The 21,221-nt window shown below is 39.2% G+C and overlaps 1 protein-coding gene across 11 annotated transcripts in view; it reads left to right on the forward strand.

Annotated features, from left to right (window-relative positions):
* Positions 1-21,221, forward strand: part of camta1b (calmodulin binding transcription activator 1b) — a 275,440-nt gene that overhangs the window by 159,546 nt on the left and 94,673 nt on the right. For all 11 annotated transcript variants that reach the window (XM_079858260.1, XM_079858262.1, XM_079858261.1 and 8 more), the window contains one exon: positions 12,022-12,157. In XM_079858260.1, coding sequence (XP_079714386.1) covers positions 12,022-12,157 — 136 coding nt within the window. The remainder of the gene's footprint in view (positions 1-12,021; positions 12,158-21,221) is intronic.

The following is a 21,221-nucleotide window of genomic DNA, read 5'->3' on the forward strand; positions in this document are numbered from 1 at the left end:
GAATGCTTTTTATAGCCGGGCCCACCGGCGGAGCCTTGCTATCCCACAGCCTTTTAATGATGGATATGAAATTACAGAGGTGTGAGACTGAGATGAGACGGGAATGAGAATGGACAGAGACAAGGCGAAGGCGTGCTAACCAGCAGCGAGTGTACTGTACTTTATTTAGACCCGTTTTAAAAAGGGTCAGAGCCAGATAAATAGCTACATATCAAGTTGGCACCATCAAGTCTTGAGAAACGTCATATAAATGATAGGATGGGGGGGGGGGGTTACTGACAGATAATGCAGTATAAATGCGGGAAAAATAAGCAAATTATATACGGTATATAGTAATACTATAGGAATATATATTATATATATATATAAATAATATACTCAACACATTCTCATACCCAAGACGTCACTTTTTGTCACTTTCAACCATGCTTCAATATCTGACGCTCAAAGCACCCTTTAGCGTCCATATGTGACGCTTCGGTTATGGGTAGGTTTAGGCGTCATGTAACTGACGCTTTCGAAAGCGTCAATATCCGACGCACAAAGCACCCTTAGCATCAATATGAGACGCTTCGGTTGGGTAGGTTTAGGTCTGTGGTAGGGTTATGCGTCTCATATGGACGCTAAAGGGTGCTTTGAGCGTCAGATATTGAAGCATGGTTGAAAGTGACGTCTTGGGTATGAGAACAGGCTGATATACTATACTATAGGAGTATATAGGAATATACAACATTTTTGCAGAAAAGTGATTCAAAATGTATTGAAAATATAAGGACGTTTTATATAAGCTTAGAGAATAAGAAACTGTTTTCAGACCTCTCAATATTTTATTTAATGTGGTTCAAAAATAATTAAAGGTGCTCTAAGCAATGTTGGGTGGCGTCACTTCTTGTTGACGTTCAAAGTATTGTCAAACAAAACAGAGGCTAGCTCGACCCTCCCTCCTCCTCATCCCGTCCCCTCCCCTCCCTTCTGTGCTTCCTGAAACAGTCATGAAGCATTTAGAAAAAACAAACTGGATTTACCCTGTCCAGCAAAAACAGAGCCACCTGAATGTCGGATTGGAAGCTCTTCTGCCGGTGGAGTTCTTGCCACCTTCTGAACGCTTTTTCAATGTAAATTCAGGACTTCACGCATTCCTTCTCCTTTTCCCTCTTCTTTGTTATGTTCATCGGAACGTCGTCTCTTTGGTCGTGTGTCGGCCATATCAAAATTCTCAAGAATATACATTTTTACCATTAGTCGTTGTCGTTGTCTAGGACATCTCTCCTCTAGCTAACTTCCCTCTTCATGCTTCTCTCTCCTCCACTCCCAAAACCCCCCTTCATGTGCACGCGCACTAACCCCCCACCCCAACATCATTCTTGTCGGTTATTGGCTGGAACACTGTTTGTTATGTTTCATGGTCCAGGCTGGGCTAGTTTGTTTTTATTGCCGTTTGTGGAGACTGGGCTGTCTAGAGAGATCGGGTTTTTTTACAGTGTGTTCAGGGGACAGGCAGCTAACGGATAGTGAGGAGATGTTTGCTGGATGTGACAAAAAAATGTTTTGGCCTAAAAAAACGTGTGACATCGCTTAGAGCACCTTTAATACTTTTGTGGAGTCACTTATTTAATTTATTAAATTTGCTAACAAATGTACTTGTTTCTAAGGTTTAAGGACACTGAAAGCATGCTATTTGTATTTATTTATATTTATTCATTGTACTTGTGGTATAGTTACTTCTATTTTTTTCAGAAATTTAGAATACACTAAAGTACAAACTTGAGTAAATCATGTTTTGTTTTGTTTTGTTTTGTTTGCTCTGATTCTAAGGCATGACAAAATGGACACCTTTAAAGCAACTAGAAAATTCTAGATACAACTGCACTGTCAATCAAGATTTTTATTTAATAATTCGCTAAGATAATTCACTCATTCTGATCGCTTCTCTCTGTTTTGTACCAGTGAACAAATAACTGAAAGTTTGACAGAGTTAGAAACAGTAACTAAGATAGACGGGGGTTAGAGAATGGTCAGTTCCAGTTTTTTGTTTTCCTCTCTAAAAGTACAGTGATTGTAAGGCCCATTTCCTATAATTTGGTTGCATTTGGCCCAACTGTGATAGAAACTATAATCGAAAACAGCTTATTGTTTCAGGCAGTGTCTCCCAGCTCTAATGCAGTGGTTCAGCAGGGAAGCACTTGATCGAGCTGCTTTGAAGCATGTGTTGATTTTGATTGATTTTTGAAGGCACGTTCCTCTTCGTTATTTGCGCATCACAGTGCAAGGACACAACTTCGTCAGGACACCGTGAGGAAGCTGCCTCTATAACAACAGAGCGGAGATCTGCTCCTTTTCAAAGACGCCGTCGCCGTGCTTCCCACGCTGCCTTTTTGTAATACCCTGCGGTCTGGTGAAAATGATTTTGACTCCCTGTGGGTGTGGAGCTGGGGATTGAGGAGGGGGTGAAGCGTCGTGTGTGTGTGTGTGTGTGTGTGTGTGTGTGAGAGAGAGAGAGAGAGAGAGTGTGTGTGTGTGTGGATGTGTATGTGTATGTGTGTGTGTGTGTGTGTGTGTGTGTGTGTGTGTGTGTGTGTGTGTGTGTGTGTGTGTGTGTGTGTGTGTGTGTGTGTGTGTGTGTGTGTGTGCCCTTGTTTATATTACATTGTGGGGACCAAATGTCTCCATAAGAATAGTAAAACCTGAGATCACCTACATTGTGGGGACCAGCCAGCGGTCCCCACTTTTCAAAAGGCTTATAAATCACACAGGATGAGTTGTTTTGAGAAAGTAAAAATGCAGAATGTTTCCTGTGATGGGTAGGTTTAGGGGCAGGGGCAGTGTAAGGGGATAGAATGTACAGTTTGTACGGTATAAAAACCATTACGTCTATGGAGAGTCCCCACAAAGATAGTGAACCAGACTGTGTGTGTGTGTGTGTGTGTGTGTGTGTGTGTGTGTGTGTGTGTGTGTGTGTGTGTGTGTGTGTGTGTGTGTGTGTGTGTGTGTGTGTGTGTGTGTGTGTGTGTGTGTGTGTGTGGAATCATGGACAGGTTGCAGCCCAGGCCCCTGACAAGATAGTCCACAGCCTCCATGCTGATATATTCATGAGGAGTCCTGCACTTCAATAACTTAATTAACCTCGTGTAGAAGCCCACCGCATACTGTCCCTTCCACAGCAGATAACGTGCAGGAAAACACACCATGTGTCTTACTCGCTCTTTCTCCTATCTCTTGGTCCTGTGCAGGTTTGTGTGGTCAGATTGTGACAATGTTCAAGGTGTCTTGTGTCTCTTTATTTTTTTCAACAATGCCAGTGTCAACCGTGTGAGATGTTTGTGAACTGTGTGATCTATCTTGTCTGTCTGTCGTTCTATATCTATCTATCTATCTATCTATCTATCTATCTGTCTGTCTGTCTATCTATCTATCTGTCTATCTGCCTGTCTGTTTGTCTTGTCTTGTCTTGACTTTATCTAGATAAATTCCTATTCCTCTCATTCAAATTCATCTTCCTGTGTGTCGTGGCCAATTAAAATTCACACTCATGAATTGCTAGTGAGCCAGTTCTGAATTTTGCACATCCCTGGTGTCAACAATAAAGCAGCTCTAATGCGGCCTTAACTTTAACATGCTTATTTTGCTGCCATGCAAGCACTGCTGCTTCCTTCTGTAAATGCAAATCTTGTTTACCTCACTATTGGGCGTGTGTTTTTTTCTTTGGGGGAGGGGGGGGGGTCATAAATAGAGTATGTTGGGACCCGAGGGCAAAGAAAACAGTTTAAAAACATCTCTAACATAAGCGGCGTAATGTTTCTGGTAATGATTTAATTAGGTTTAATAGCTTCCGTGGCTTTACCCTTTTCACACTCATCCAGTTAACACAATGCAGAAGCCTCAATGCGATTTTCCCCGAGGGCCGAAACTTAGCGCCGTCTTTCCATTACTGTTCACACCACAGCTCCAAATGCCACTACCATTGATAACCTCCAACCCCCAGAGGGAAAGCCTGAAAACGAGACGATCGGGAAGCTCATCCTATGCAGCAACTCCTGTATGCAATTATTCAGCCATGAATGCTGTGGCCTTTCCATGCCCTTTGGAAAAATCACCCTGACCAAATGCACGCTGGGGTTGCTCGGTCTGGGGGCGCTGTGCATTTTAAGGTTAGAGCTTGTTGCCTGTGGTCGCCTTATTGATCCCGGGCAGCCTAGTGCTCTCTGCTTTTTGGAGATAAGGCAACAGACTCGACCCTCTCCTTATCCCACCAGCCCCGCCAGACTTACAAACAAACACCCAATTTCTAATCCACTTGTGGGCTGGTGAAGACAGACAGGCCTTTATTTATACCCTTTCAAGCCATCCTCAGGGTCCGCTGTTTCGATAAGCCATGTAGGGACATCAGTTTTCTTGTTTGGAGGCAATCTGACGTAGACGAAACCCTGCACCCATCACTGTCCTGATCCCCGCCTGTTTTAGCCAGACCAAGACAGAGGAACCAAACCGGATGAAGCTCAAGGTTCATGTGATCAGCGTTCTGTAATGCTAAGCATGAAAATAGGATCAAACTCATGTCCAAAACTGTGCGATAGGACATAGTGGAGACTATACAGTGTGACGCAGTGCTATGAATTGTTCTTGGTTCCAGATGTAAGTTTACAGTCAACATGACATTGATCAGCATGTTGCTTTAATGATTAATTGATCATATGTGCTCTAATTCCTGATCTTACTGGGCACAATTCATAATTGCAATACATAATCTAGTCTTTTCCTGTAGCTAAAATAGACAAATTTTTTTGTTGGTTAACATTAATTAAGTAAATGTTACAGCAATGATGTCAAATGAGGATAGATCACATCACATTAGGGAAGGAGAATATGAACATAATTTTATGATGACCATCACACAACTGTGCAAAATTCAGAATTTAAAAAAATTATTTCATGAGTGTTTGAGTTTATTTTTAGTTTATTTTTTTAAAACACATTTCTGCTACAACAAGTGCAGCTCAAAGTGCTGGACAATACAAGCATGAAACCAATGCGTGACGCATTAAAACAGGACTAAACAAAAGACCAAAATTAAGTTCTCTCCGGGATCAGACTCAACAGCCAAGATGTAAAAGTGCTTCTTCAAAGCTATTTAAAAGCATTCAGATTGGGGGCAGAACGGATGGGAAGCGATATAGGTTATTTCATAATCTGGGTCTGGCTATCGAAAAGGCACGATTACCTTTTCGCTTCAGTTGGGACCGTCATACCTGATGTAGAAGTTTATCAGCAGGTCTCAGATTCTTTACTGGCATGTGTTAGAATAACACGATCTGATTGACATGAGGGTGCTAGAGCAGTTAAAACTTTAAAAAATGAATAGTTGGGCCTTGAAATCAATCCGATAGCTGACTGGTAACCAATGAAGAGATGCTAAAATTGGGGTAATTATGGGTTACACTTTATTTTAAGGTGCTCTTGTTACAGTGTAATTATACATTTAAGTGCTAAGTAATAGTAATTAACAACATGTACTTAGTATTTAATTAGGGTTAGGGTTTGGTTTAGGGTTAGTTGCATGTAATTATGCACAATTTGCTTTTATTACGTAAGTACATGTAAAATATGTAACAATAACACTGTAAAATAAAGTGTAACATAATTCTGTCCCTCTTTCTTAATCTTGCGGCAGTATTTTGAATTAGAATTTGAATTGGCCACACAAAAAAGGAAGTTGAACTGGAATTCAACACAGGTGATGCATTCTGGGAAATTAAGTGTTCTTCTACCCTGGTCCAAAAGAGTTAATTTATTAAATGTGTGATATATATATATATATATATATATATATATATATATATATATATATATATATATATATATATATATCTTTTAATTGTCTTTAATTGTACTTCTTTACATTAAAATCCAAATTGCATCCTGTTTGTTAGCTCAATTCAAAATCAGCAATAAAAATTTTAAACGCAAACGTTCAGTTTCAAAACCGCTGCGATTAGCACCGCATTTCGATAAGACGCTTGAACACTGATGGAATCTTGTCTCCAGAAAAACCCTCAACACCCCCTCAGACAGCAGAAATCAAATTCTGTTCAATCAGACCCACAATTATATTAGAGCCCATCTGATAGCAGCACACCAACAGCGCATGTGCTCGTCCACATGTGTTTTGGCGTTCGGTGTGTGGCGCAGTCCTGTCACCATTGTAATGAGGTGATTGATTGATGAGTGTGATTGCTGACATTGAGAGGTGGGCAGGTGGAAAAATACAAGGGGGGTGATTTGTTACCGCCTGCCACCTCTGTTATCGCTTATTAAATCAACAGGCAAGGTGAGGAGATATGAAAACAGGCGGAAGGAGGCAGGACTCCTGCAAGGATAAACAGATCAGCTCCTGCGCCATATGGAATACCAGTCCTTTAGGTGGCTAAATGCCAGCGTGACTGTACACACACCAGGAGCAGCTGTCTGTTAACAGGCATCTGATGCCCTGATGAGCGTTTTGATGTTTAGATAAGGCTTGATTTGGGTCTCTTTTGTGTATGTGTGTGTCTGCAACAGTTACACTTATTTATTTTATTTATGGACCTATATTTGGCCTTGTTCATTTGGTAGTAAGCTATTCAATACATGGCCAAATCTAGTTAAAAGGCCAATAAATAAAACAAAAATAGTACTATACTAGCACTAAAGTGCTTGTACTATTTCTGTAGTATATGTTTCTACATATACATGGACCTACTACTTTTGCTAAAATGTGGAATATACAGCAGAGCATATTTAGGGCCCTATTTTAGCGATCTGAAACTCAGGTATCAAACGCGAAACGCAAGTAACTTTGTGGGCGAATCTCGGGCGCTGTTGCTATTATACCGGCGGGATAAATGACTCTTGCGCCCGACGCAAATCTAAAATGTGTTGGTCTGAAGTAGCTTCATTATTCATAGGTGTGGTTTGGGCGTAACGTCAAATAAACCAATCAGAGCGTCATCTCACATTCCCTTTAAAAGCAGGCACGCTTGTTCCATGCCGGATTGCTATTATAACGGCGGATTTGCCAGGTGCACGCCAGTTTTCACAGCCGAGGAGACCGACGTTCTCGTCAGGGCCGTAAAACACAGAGAAGTGACATTGTATGGGGATGGGAGAAACCCACCCAAATTAGCTTCGGTTAAACAGGCGTATAATAATTTGGGTAAATGTGTAAGCTAGATTTATGCCTATTTTTTCACATCTTCATGGACACCACAGTGATTTCCCTTGTGTGGAATATTTTTCCTTGTAATTATGTATGGTTTGCAAAAATGGCAACTGCTGTGTCTGTGTAGATGAGAGAAGCAAAGTGTATGTGCGTTGTGCACACGATACATTATGGCCAAGCATGCGCCCTTAAAATAGCATCTGAATAACGCGCCACTGACTTTAGACTGGGTTTTTCCTGGTCTGTGGCGGAATTGTTTTCTGGAACTGCAAAATAGCACCAGGGAACGTTTGCGCCGGAACACGCCTCCTCTTTTTGCTGAACCGCCCCCGGGAGCGCAAGTTTATTTCCTAATTTACCGACGTGCGTCTGTGGAGGGAAAAGTCCGCTGTGCGTCGGGTGCAAAATAGGAATGATACATGCGTCGGTGTACAAAGTCAATTGCACTGGGTGCAAGATAGGACCCTTAATGTTCAAAATCTGTACTACAGTGCTATGCATTTAACATGGCCCTTCATTTCTATTGTGGTGGTGGGTGGGGGGGTTCTCTTTTTTTTTCTCATTTTGACTCATTTTTTATTTATGATTGCCAAGACTTAAAGGGTTAGTTCACCCAAAAATGAAAATTCTGTCATTAATTACTCACCCTTATGTCGTTCCAAACCCGTAAGACTTTCACTCATCTTCGGAACACAAATTAAGATCTTTTTGATGAAATCTTAGAGCTTTCTGTCCCTCCATAAAGTGTGTGGACTTTTTAAATAAAAGTCTAAATTAAATCTGTTCATCATATAAAGCGATCGAGTCTCTTCAGAAAATTTGTACTAAACTGCTCAATTCATATGGATTAGTTTTACGATCTATTTATGAACTTTTTTGAAGTACCAAAGTGGTAGTTGCGTAGCTGTCAATGGACAGAAAGCTCTCAGATTTCATCAAAAAGACCTTAATTTGTTTTCCGAAGATGAACGAAAGTCTTGTGGGTTTGGAACAACATGAGGTAGGGTAGTAGATGTGGGTGAAATAACTCATTTTTGGGTGAAATAACCCTTTAAGATATTTGCTCTAACATGCTCTAACTGCTGCAACGCGGCATCAATATCTGCATGTTTTCATCTGTATATAATCTTTGTTTTCTCAGGAGATCACTTGCGCAAATCTGCGAACATTCCGAATTTGGCTTATTCATAACTGAAGTGTTGTGTCTTGCTTCTCTCTTTTACCGTTATAATTATGTTGCTATTTCCACAGTGTCTTTCGTGTGTATACGACTTTCATCGGAAAGCTCTCTCACCACCACAGCACAGACGCCTTATTTATGTGTAAAATGAACTGAGTAAAAATGAATAATTTAGAAACCTGTGGCGAGAAGAGAATTTCTAACTATCCTGAACGTTTCCCAGGTTGCTCTGAGGAAAATCTAACACATTGCCAGAATGCGGTGTCTGTATGTGTAGCTTTGCGATTTCGCCCTTTGATATTGTATTATAATTGGTGTCTTTAAAAAAAATACACCTGCTATGAATTAGGGTGGCCCGTAAAGTTATTCCACGATTGCATTATAATATCCTTCTAAAGCATGTCGGCACTCAAGTGCGACTACTACAGATTTGATTTATTATGAATACGTTCTAAAGCATTACAATCCCATTTATTATTCATTATACACATATCTAAAGCTCTGCTGAAGTCCTACACGGTTGTATCGACTGCCTATGTTTAATCAAACATAAACCGCCCTTTGAATAAGACAGTATTCCCAACCACATCCCTTTAAGAACATTTCTTCCCTGCCTATATTTTCCATTTCTGTCTGGTACATTAAGTCTCTGAAACAGAAGAGGCGTCCTGTCATCCAAATGTGATAACGGAACAGTTCGCGTTCCTTTTGCCCTGCTCTCCATGTATAAATATGTATAATTCTGATAAGATTAATTGGATCGCCTAAGTACACACAGAGAAGGAGAGAGACTCTTGTTCTGGCTGCTTTTCGCAAATCTGCTCCGGGCCCACCTCGCATTCCCCTGCTAAAGTGCTTCATTTTTTTCTGGAACAAACTGCCTTCAATTAAAAAAGAAAATGGCTTACCCAAAGGTCCCGAGGAAAAGGAGCCGAGCAAATGGCTTGAACGCACTCACGATAAATAGTCCTGTTAAAATATTAAGCATTCTGAGAAGCGTTCGATACAAAATGCTCACCTTTGTCTTAATGGGGAAACATGTTTCTTTGAATTTCCACTTCTAAGAGAAATTATTCTCTGTAAGGAGGGATCTCATGAAAGCATTTCATATTTCATATATTTAATATGTCATATGTCATATTTAACAACAAAATCAAAAGAAAAAAAGCAATTATATATTTATTTAAAGAAAAGAAAAGGATTTTTGGGACCTTTTTGCATTTTGGCTATATTATTTTGATGATAATTAAGCACAATTTCACAATGTTTTTATTTATTCATTTATTTTAATTATCATTAATTAAGTAACTGTTTTCATATTGTATATTTATGGTAATGGCAATTTGGGAGTAAATTGAGGCTTCACTGAAAATGTCACAATGCAAAAAAAAAATCAGTGACACTTTATTTTAAGGTGACTTAGTTACACTACCTGTACTTACTATAGTAATAATAGTAAATTATGCATGATTACAAGTAACTAACCCTAAACCAAACCCTGACTATAACTGTAACTCTATATTAAGTAGCGTAAATGTAGTTAATTAATATTACCCAGTACTTGAGTAAGTTTCTTATTTATTTTCTTTCTTTTTGTCTGTCTTCTTATATGCTATATATCACAAATGTTCCATATCTGTTACAGGAAATGCAGTTTTGTATGTTACTTATTCTGATTTCCTGTTCCTGTGTTAGTATTTCATGGAGAGAAAAAAAAAAATCCCAAAACTAACTCCAGACCAAAGATCAAAAGCGTCTCTCCCATAAACAGCATTGCACGTTCTGGCAGGGCACTTCAGCCTTCTTCATTGGTTTTGGCAAACAACACCCAAGAAGCGTTCCCATGGCATTGTTCGTCACCGGTGAAAAATGAGCAGAACCAGCCAATGCATATAACACAACCTTTAAAGAGTCATCAAACCAATTCCCTTTAAATACAGTCCCAAGACCGATTGTTTCTGTGTCAAACCAAGAAGTGGCCAGAGAGGAATTCTCTACAAATGCAGAGCTGGCAATAAACCTCCAGTATAAATGGGAACGGACGGGCCACATAAAGGGCCTCGATGTGATATTAATCCTGCACCGCTGCGGTCTGGAAAGCACTCCGTCAAGCTAACGTGTTTTACTCCATCTCTGATACGGTTATGATAATAATGAGCTGTTCGTTCCACACATCTGAGCGATAGAGGCTCAAGTCATTGGTGTGTTAAAGTGTTTTATTATTGGTGGAATTATGAATAATTTTGGGGGAAATCCTTCCATGAGTATATAAACTGAAGGAGGTTGGTATACTCTGAATGCTGTGTGCTTTTATTTCAGATTGCATCATATTACCTGTGCTACTAACCCATGAGGAAAACTGCTAATAAATCATACTAAGTGATGTTTTTTTTGTTTTTTTACTTAAAAATGCAGAAATGTATCTGTGATGGGTATAGGTTTAGCGTTAAGGGATGGAATACACAGTTTGTACAGTATAAAAATCATTACGTCTATGGAAAGTCCCCATAAAACATGAAAACACAACATATTATTCTGTATTATTTGATTATTATACATATTTATGTAAAGAATTTCAAGCACATTTCTATTTTTTTATTATTATTATTGTTTTAGTAATAAAACTCATTTTGATTCCTGATTCACTAACAGTAATTTTGATTCTTGATTCACCCTTTTTGATTGATTCAAAAAGGCGTGGATAGGGTTATTTTTACGGCTGGTCTTATTGCGTATGCATTTGTAGGAGTGTCCCTTTCAGATGTAACATTTATAGGAGGAGAGTATTGAAATGAATTACGCAAGGTGATTTACTCAGGGCTGCCAACTCTCACGCATTCAGCGTGAGGCTCACGCAATTGACACTTTTCACACACATCCATTTTCTCACGCAGAGAAAAATCACGACGCAAAGAGGACACTGACACCGACAGAAAAGACAGAGCTGGGTACTTATGATATGAAACAAATTCTCACCTCTCAGATTCTGTCAATTTTATTACAAAATTCAAACAATAAGTACCATTTTGCCGCTTGTAAATGTGACTTGACAGAACGCTGTAGTGCCTCAAGCGGCACGTGAACCGATCATCTCTACTAGTTCTAATAAACTTCAATGAACATGTATGTTGAAAGAGACAGTACAACGTACCGAAATGTATATCCCTCATACATAATATTGATCAATCAGTGTTTTTCAGCCCTGGATTTACTTTTAGGTTTGCGCTAGTCAATTTACTGGTATTTGCACCCAGAAAAAAGCATGTTTTAAACCAGATGCTAATTTGTGCTGCTCTTGGTAGATTGTGTTGGTATTTATGGAAATGATCTGACTGCGTCTGTGTTCTTTATTTTGCGTGTCGTCAGTAGATCACGAGCAGAACTTTCCACTGCCATCGGCACTTTTATGGAATTGTGCTTTCATGCTAATTTACCCTGTTTAGTAAACCTGGCCCTTAGTGTCTTTCTTTCTCAGTCTTTCAAAAACATAATTTCATTTAGTTTTTTTTCCTCTTTTGTATACTTTTCGCTTTCTAAATTTCGACTACATTATATAATAGTACACACGTGTTTATCCCTCAGAGCCTTTCAATCCCTCTTATTCTGTGGCAGTGACATTAAAACTCTCTCTTTTTCTCTATCTCAGGCCACAGAATGGGTCTATGATCCTCTACAACAGGAAGAAGGTGAAGTACAGAAAAGATGGCTACTGCTGGAAGAAGAGGAAAGATGGGAAAACCACGCGGGAGGATCACATGAAGCTCAAAGTGCAGGGAGTCGAGGTGAGAGGCTGTTCGCTATTAGAAACGTGATACGATCTCTCCACAGCGGGAAACCTCACCAATGCACAATCAAACTATGTGACTAACCCGTTTATATGTCAGATTTGGAGGATTTGTGTGCACTTGACATTGGTGTCACCAAATAGATTGGAAATATGATTGTTTCGAACAGGTTTCCCAAACATTGAAGAGAAAACTGCTGTCTGTTATTTTTTGTCTGGCTAATTTCATGGTTTAATCATTGATCTTGCTTGAGCGAGGATGTGTTTGTGTGTGTTTGTCCATTTTACATGACCTTTCTAAGATCTGAAGCCCTCTTGAAAACAGCCCTCCCCTCGCACCGCTGGCCGTCCCAGTGCGGATGACTCTAATGTGTCAGCTCAGGCATGGCCCCTTTAAATGAAGAACCGTAATGAAGCATGTCTCCGGTCCCTGCGTTCCCGCTCACTGCCTCTAATGAAGAGAAATGTCAGCACATTGCCGATTTAGCGCGGTGATAGAACGAACCTACGGATGAGTGCAGCCGGGCGTCTCCTCTGATGCTCTACCTACACGAGTCGTTCACCTGAGCCGCGCGCACTGATCTTACTCGGCTTTATGAGACGGAGGCAACGTTTAACGCATAAACATTGCTGATAGGCATTGTGAAGACATGTGTAGCCTTTAAAGGGATGGATCTTCCAAATGTTACAATTCTGTCATTGTTTATTAACCACAACACAAAATGAAATGTTTAGCTGAACGTCGGATTTGTTCTTTTCTGTACAGCTAGAGTTAATGGGTACTGCAGATATCAAACTAAAAACACGGGACAATTAAAGCATCACATAACTGGTCCATACAGGTGTGCGCTATATTCAAATCTTCTGAAGTCGTCCCAAATCATTATGACATGCAAGAACCAATGATCTTTGTCTTAACATGCCAAGCTTGAATATGTGTAAATGTTGTCTTTGTAATTAAAGGAGAACTCCGGTCAATTTTAACATTGAGCTCATTTTTTTGTACATTTGGAGTGCTGTCAATACAGAGAACAACGACAAAAATCGGTGTTGCCTACACCGAGTTATCCTCTTTTTAAAATTTGCACCCTGTTGACTTCAATGGGGCAAGTTTTAAACCTGCTTTTAGCCTCTTAACATCCTTGATGTGTCATTACAAGTGCACAGGTCATGTGAGTGATTCCTTCAGAGTGAACACGAGTGAATCTGACTGCAGTAGATGTGAAAGATATGAATAAAAATGATGTTATTTCAGCCAGCGCAAATACCTGTATTTACATCCTGTTTTTGGTCAAAGTCCATAGTAATCGATTGTCGAGTTCACGCGCATTGGTTTAGTACCTATGATCACGCGCGTGAACTCGACAATCGATTACTATGGACTTTGACCGAAAACAGGATGTAAACAAAGGTATTTGCGCTGGCTGAAATAACATCATTTTTATTCATATCTTTCACATCTACTGCAGTCAGATTCACCCGTGTTCACTCCGAAGGAATCACTCACATGACCTGTGCACTTGTAATGACACATCAAGGATGTTAAGAGGCTAAAAGCAGGTTTAAAACTTGCCCCATTGAAGTCAACAGGGTGCAAATTTTAAAAAGAGGATAACACGGTGTAGGCAACACCGATTTTTGTCGTTGTTCTCTGTACTGACAGCACTCCAAATGTACAAAAAAATGAGCTCAATGTTAAAATTGACCGGAGTTCTCCTTTAATGTTACATTAAATGTTTGGAACGACATACGGGTGAATAAACATAACAGAATGATCATTTTAAGTGAACATTCCCTTTAAAATGTATTTTCCAGGCACATGTAATGCTTCTAAAATACACATCCAAAATGAGTCACTGATTCATTAAGAGAACCAGCACACAGAAGTCTCTTGTTTGAATGATTGTACAAAAAAATGACTCTTATTGATGAATAATTCTAAACAAATTGTGTGGACTTCTTTTATGGTAACTTTTTGTCTGTTTTTGAGCTTGAATGCCGCTGGTCACTGTATGCTTTTGTTATTTTGAAAAGAGCAGCGTGAAAATACCCTCGTGTCGTTCCAAAGATTTAAGGAGATGAGTAAAAGAATGTTCTATTGGGTGAACTATCTCTTCAAAAATGTAATTTCCAGGCAAATGTAATTATTTAAGCGTTTAACACGATCCAACGCAAGCTGCGGAAATATGACAGGCATGAAATGTGTATTTGTCCGTCTGTGAAAAGCATTATGTGTGGTGGCGATCGCAGACTCTGCTATAGAACATCCCTCTGGCCATTTTTCAATGCGGATCATTCCTCCAAATTTGTTTGACATGTTGAAAACAGGGTAGAAAATGGGTGGACAGCTGATGTTGAATCAATAATCATACAAGATGTTTTTGTCTGGAGGGACGGCAGGTCTGAATGAACAACGACATTCTGACTGATGACGGTTTCACCTGCACCGGGCTGAAAGGGCAATGGTGGCGAGTCTTTTGGTTTGTTTTCCAGTTTGCTGGCCGTGTAATTATATGTATTAGGGTGTAAAATCCTAGAACAGAACTATTTCCAGAGATTCATCCTTTTGGAAATTTGCATTTTACATTATATTGGGATACACATATTTCAGGCCGTTTGTGTGCGTGTTCAACCAATAAGCACATTTCTTATTTCTGGATCCAATCAAGCGAAGTAGGATACATTAGCGTACATTAGGACTTAAATCAGATTCAAATGTGTTTTATTTTGTCTCTACGAGACACTCATGGGGATTTTGGGCTGCAACAATGACACAAATGCCCAAAGGCTTGAGAGAGAGAGAGAGAGAGATAGAGTTCAAATGAAAAGGCTCTGCAGGGCATCTCTGGAGTTTTTAAATGGGAAATATTATTCATTTTGTAGCATGTTTTAGACAAAAATAATCATAATATAGCTTTGTACATCCATTTTACACCCTTTCTCTGACCCTTGGATTTAAACAACATGTTTTTACTACACTCCCTTTAAGACTATAAGACCCCTATTGTAGACATGCCACCCTGCAAAAATGTATTATTATTCTATATTATATTATATAATATTAATATAAGCTGCGTAACATGGGTTTGTTCATTTAATAGTATTTGTGTGCCCAAAGTGAAAGTAATGTACTGTAGATTGTGTCGAAATTAAAGGGGAGGGTCTCAATGAAATCCGAATGCAAGTGATAACAGAAGATGCATTGGAAACGGATGATAAGCGCTAATTCATCTTAGTTGAGCATTCGTGATCGGATCATCGAAAACACATCTTATTACAGGTGGAAACAGGGCTTCACTCTCGCTCGCTTTCATGATTTCCGGGATATTGTATATAATTTGTTATGATTGGCTAACTTCTACATAGTTCACACTGTCATCCATCAGTTTAGCATGCAGAATTCAGAACAGATTATCTTAATGAGCTACTGAACCAGTCAAAAGTTCATTAATAGAATCAGCTCACAAAAGACATTTGTTTAAATATTTGTATGAACCGGTTCTTGTATTGAATGAGTCAAAAGGATTTACTGATTCATTAAAAGAATCAGCTCACAAGAGTCTTTTTTTATGTATGTGTACAAACAAATTATTCTTAATGTATGAGCTGTTTATTTTGAATGAATTAGTAAAAAAAGATTCACTGATTCAATTACAGAACCGGCTCACAGGAGTCACTTGTTTGAAGGTTTATGAGTAAATGACTTTTTTTTTTTTTTTCAAATAGGTCAAAAAGATACAATAGTTCATTAGAAGATCTCACAGAAGTAATTTATTTGTGAATCAAACCTTTTCTTTATTCATTTATTGTCTTTATATTATTTGCGTCATTTTATCTCACCACTTCTAATTCTGACCTCATACTTACAACATACAGTAGGTACTTGAACAGCAGTGTTGGGAAACAGTTCACCAGAGCACTTATAAAGGCACAGAAACCTGCCCCTGAGCTCTCCATCATAAGCCATTCCTGCCCTCTAGACACCAAACACACATTAAAACACTCTCTCCATCCCTCCACTCGCTCTGTTAGCTCTGATAAAGAACTAAGCCATTTACCAGCATCCACCAGAGTCCCTGGTTACCTAGCGATGCTGGCAGTAGCCATGGGAGCGGTAGTCACAGCGACAGAGAGGATAATTGCAGTAGTTAGGTAGTTTCACTAAGAAACTATGATGATGGAGCTGCGAATGAAACCAGTGGGGATGGGATCAGTGTGTGTGTGTGGGTGTGTGTGTGTGTGTGTGTGTGGGGAGGGGGGTGGTCCTGGTATTCTCTATGTTATGGGACCAAATGTCCCCTACATTTATAAATCATACAGAATAATGTTTTTTGAAAATCTAAAATAATGTTTTCTGTTAAGGATAGTTTTAGGGGTAGGGTTAGGGGATAGAATATACAGTCCAAAATTATTATGGTAATACAGAAATCACGCCGAATTTCCCCATAAAACATGGAAACCCAACGTGTGTGTGTGTGTGTGAGTGAGAGAGAGAGAGAGAGACCAGAGAGAGAGTCACCAAATTGAGTTTTAATGAAATGTAATTTTGTTTTAACCTTTTTTGGGTAATTTTACCATAATGCATTTTTTAAATTATTTTATACATATATGTATTTAAATTGTTTTACATTGAAGTTAAAAGTTTTCACATTGAGAATATGAATTACATAGAACACAATCAAAACTTCAACCTGAAAATGTCAGTCCAAAAATGGTTCTTTTCATATAATTACTTATTTATTGCTTTATTTTTATTTTGTGCTGAAATACGCCCCAGACTTGTGTTTGTTTGTTTGTGAGATTCACCCGTGAGGAACCGACTTGTTATTTGCAGAGGGAAAGAATATTTTAGTATCACAGTCTCGAGGAATTTTCCTGCAGTGAGGCAAACTGTTCTACCCATAGCTCTATTTAATCCGATTTGCTTTGTGCCATTTGCTTTTGTTTTTTCATCAGTTGTGATATTTAAGCCTATTATTTAGTTTAGTTTAGTTTGTCTTGCTTTGACAGGTAGCGTGTGTATTGTCGTGAAAACTAATTCCACCGGCCCAAGTCGTCTGGCAAATAAAGACTCTGTTGTGCGCATTATGATTAAATGTACACACACATCTGTTGTGCGTATAGACACACACATACACCCCCACCCGAATACCATAAGACTGAAGATGTAACAGATGTGCATCCGTCGTGCAAGTTGTTCCATTCGCCTGGAGACTCGCAGATTAAACCAACAGGAATAAATCAAGGCTATTAGAATGGCTGCTAATGCCTAGAGAAAAGTGGAGAAACATACAGGCCAATGCTGCTTAATTAAGAGAGGGAGACTGACCAAGAAACAATCAGTAAAACTGGCCCGTCTTGTGTCTTTTTGGCCTCCGAGCCAGCAGGGGGAGTGAGACAACCGATCTAGAATGATTACCTAGTAATCACATGTATTTTGCCGCAACAATCTGTGAAAGAGATCTTCATCTGGAAACCATTGGGGTTTTTAATGTCTCAGGGTTTTCAGACAGATTTCCTTTTGTTAGAGTTACGGTTCGCGTATGTAATGCTTTCATATGCAATATAATGCAGCAAAACAAATCAACAAGTTGCACAGTGCACAGTGTTTTGCCAGCATTTCTTAAAGCCAAAATCTGTTAAATGCATTCATGCACTAAAACCTCCCAGACTCAAGTCCCCCTGGGAAGTTCCTACTTACAAGTTCAGAAGTCATAATTATGATGTGATGTGGCTTCAATGACTCACTGAGCAGCTTCTTTATTTATTTTTTACTCTTTTCTACTTTCTGGCGAAGACAGGAAGCTTTTTAGTGCTAATGCAACAACAAAAACAGTAAAGGATGTACATTAGGTGTGTAATTGGTGCTTTATCTGTATTTTATCATTGTTGTGCAGCCATAAAGAATGGTGGGAAATGTAGTTTAGTCTGGCGCCTCATAAACCAGCTAAACGAGTAGTATTTCCCAGCAAGTTTTATCGCTGTTTTTCATCTCCTGTACACAAAATGCACAGAAGCGAAACTGTTCGGTCGATATTTATTGTTACAAATTTGCCATGATTGTTTAATTGAGTCAAAAAATGTGATGAGAGTGTCTAGCTGCACTCGTGACGTAATTCCGGTCATTCCAACATGACTTTAAAGCATTGCAAGAGGCCACGGCTAGACTAGAGCCAGAATCCAGCAGTTTCGAGTGGAGTGACTCAGCAGGTGTGTTTGTGATAGTACTGATCTCTCCTCTCAATGATTCTCTCCACAACCCTCCTCCTCTTCCTCACAATCCGCTCAAACGAATTTGGAACTCACAGCAGGTAGGTGTATCGAACCTCGAGTCCCTGGTGTGGAGGCTGGAGAAGAAATAGAGGCAGAAATCCATAAAGAAACTTTGTGAATGAGTAAGACGATCGTGGGTGAGCCTCTGAGGAGAACACCGACAGAGCTTGTGAGGTACAGAGCAGAAAAATAAAAGCGTATGGATTATTGCTAGAGCTTCTGGGAATTCCCGGAGCGGGAAAAGAAAAGATGGCTGCCAATGGTGCTGGAAGCTGTCAACTTGTGTTTATTATTGAGTTCCATCTCTCGCTAACTCTGTCTCCCTGACTTTCATATGCTTTTTGTGGACATGAAACGGCATATTGTACATTTGTCAAAGCTAATCTCATCCAGCTCAGAGAGCCAAAGTTTCTTAAAAAGAGGAACCGTTTCCCGCAAATTATCCCAGCCGGTATCATCCTCATGTCTAGGAAATTTTGGATTTCATTTTTTTGCGGTGCAGCACTGCCATAAACACATTCAATTCTGCACGATCTTTTATGTGATTGTGCTAAAAGCAGACACTAATTTGGAGGAATGTTTCTCTGCTGCTTAAACGTAAATTGTATAATCATGAAACGATTGCACAGATATGAATAAATCACAAACAGTGCTGGGTTTCTTTTTAAAGACGAAATCTCAAAAGTGCGTGTGCGTGTGAGACGGCTGTAAATAGTTCTCTAGAGATTAGACTTCGTCTTACTCAGCACTAGTTCTTAATGACAAATCTAAACATCATGCTGTATGCTGTATGAAAAAGTTGCTATCACGATCCTTAAAGGCACAATGTGTAAGATTTTGGATTAAAAAAATCCAAAAAAACAATAGGTCACACTTTATTTGAATGTGTCCATGTTACAGTGTACTTATGCATTTAAATACTGCGTAATAATAATTAACTACATGTACTTACTATAGGGTTAGGTTTAGGTTTGGGGTTTGGTTTAGGGTTAGTTGTGTGTATTCATGCATAATTAATAGTTATTACTACATGTAACATGTAACAAGGACATTAAAATTAAGTTTTACTTAACAATGTTATATATTTTGTTGACTTGTGTACTTCGATTATCCCAAATGTTTCCAATAATGTTTAAATCTGGAGAAGCTATTTTAACCAGTGTATCGTCCCATGTTATTGCATCGCCTGTCAATAACGCCATATCCGTCTTACCCTCGATTTCCAGTTTTACTTCCATAGGAAACACCTTTACAGTATGTTATGTTTTATTAGACAGGCGAGCAACTGTTTGGATACATTTATCGTCAGAAAAAGAATCATTGCTATATAGCTTTTTATATGTAGCACAGTTATAGCACAGTTAGTCTTATTATTTTGAATCTCTTATTTTCTTGATTTACCACGAGTCACATGTATGTACCATGTCTCAGAGTCAATGCTATTTTGTCAAGTTGGTAAAATAGCATAATCAGAAAGCGCTTTAGTAACAGTAAAACAATATTTTTTAAAATGAATTGCATGCCATTTAGCAACACAAGTCATCCAGGTTTTATTAATATGATATTCTAATATTGATCTAGCTTAATGCAATGTGCAACAAGTGTCTTATAGCGGCTACAGAGTAACGTTAACAACTTTCAACATGCTCAAATGTATTTTAGTATGATTGTTTTGACCAAGTAAAACAGCCCTGCGTTATCCCACAATTTTAATTCGTCAGATAAAGTGACCTGTATGAGTAGTAATTCAGCACTAGTGGCTATAAAATAATGTGAATTTAAGTAATCAGATGTAACTGTAACAAAGTTAAAGTTCAGGGATGGAGGCGAACGTTAATCGTAAAATGAACATAACAAAAAGAAAGGAGCAGCAGCAACCGATTGAGACATATAAGCTTAATAAAAATGTCCCAGGCTCTCTGCCCTGTACTGCTTTTACCACAGTAGCGTTAATGAAACTTTAATACATTAGCTCACCCATGAACATGATTTCTGCCCGAGTCATGACGAATTGCTTTCCATCGGCTGTAAATCTGAAAAGACGGACTTGATTTGCTAGCTTGTTTTGACGGCTGAAAGACGACAACTCCCATAATCCCACTCTCATTCACGGCGTCACCAAGCCACGACTTTGTCATGGTTTTGAATAAGCGACCTCTAGCGGCGAAACTTACGTTCTGTGCCTTTAAGTGTTGTAAATGGTTGCCAGGGTTTAGTTATGTGGTTTCTAAAGTGTTCTGACTGGTTTCCAGGGTGTTGCATGCAGTTGGTAAGGTCATAAGAGCCCATCCTAATGTCTGTCCATTAATGTTTGTGAGATATATATATATATTTTTTTTTTTTTTATTGTCTGCCAGATAAAAATAATCGCGCACTTAAGTAAATCCCTAACCCTGAGAAATAACACTGTAGCTAATGGTGAATATTAATTGCTCTCACTTCACCTCAATCCACATTATGCAATAGAAAAAGAATATTTAATGTAAAACATTGTTTTTTTTAATGTAAACAATTGATCTGAAGTCAGTCGCCCGACTATTGGAGGTGTGTTTGGGCGTCCCAGCTTCAACCCAACAGGAAGCTTCCATAGATTATTTATCTGTGCTCGGAGGACTACGTTGCTCCTGCATTATTCACAGTGTAAAAGCAAGAGAGGCAATTTGGTCCGGCGTTATGTTCAATAAGCACAGCATCAATCCCCAGCCGTGACGCAGGGCTCTGGTCCGGGCAGTGGAGGAGGTCGGAGACGTATAAAGTTGTCTTGTGTGCTTTCTGCTCCTATCTCCGGC

Source organism: Squalius cephalus (assembly GCF_949319135.1).
Source record: "Squalius cephalus genome assembly, chromosome: 22".
Lineage (NCBI taxonomy): Eukaryota > Metazoa > Chordata > Actinopteri > Cypriniformes > Leuciscidae > Squalius > Squalius cephalus.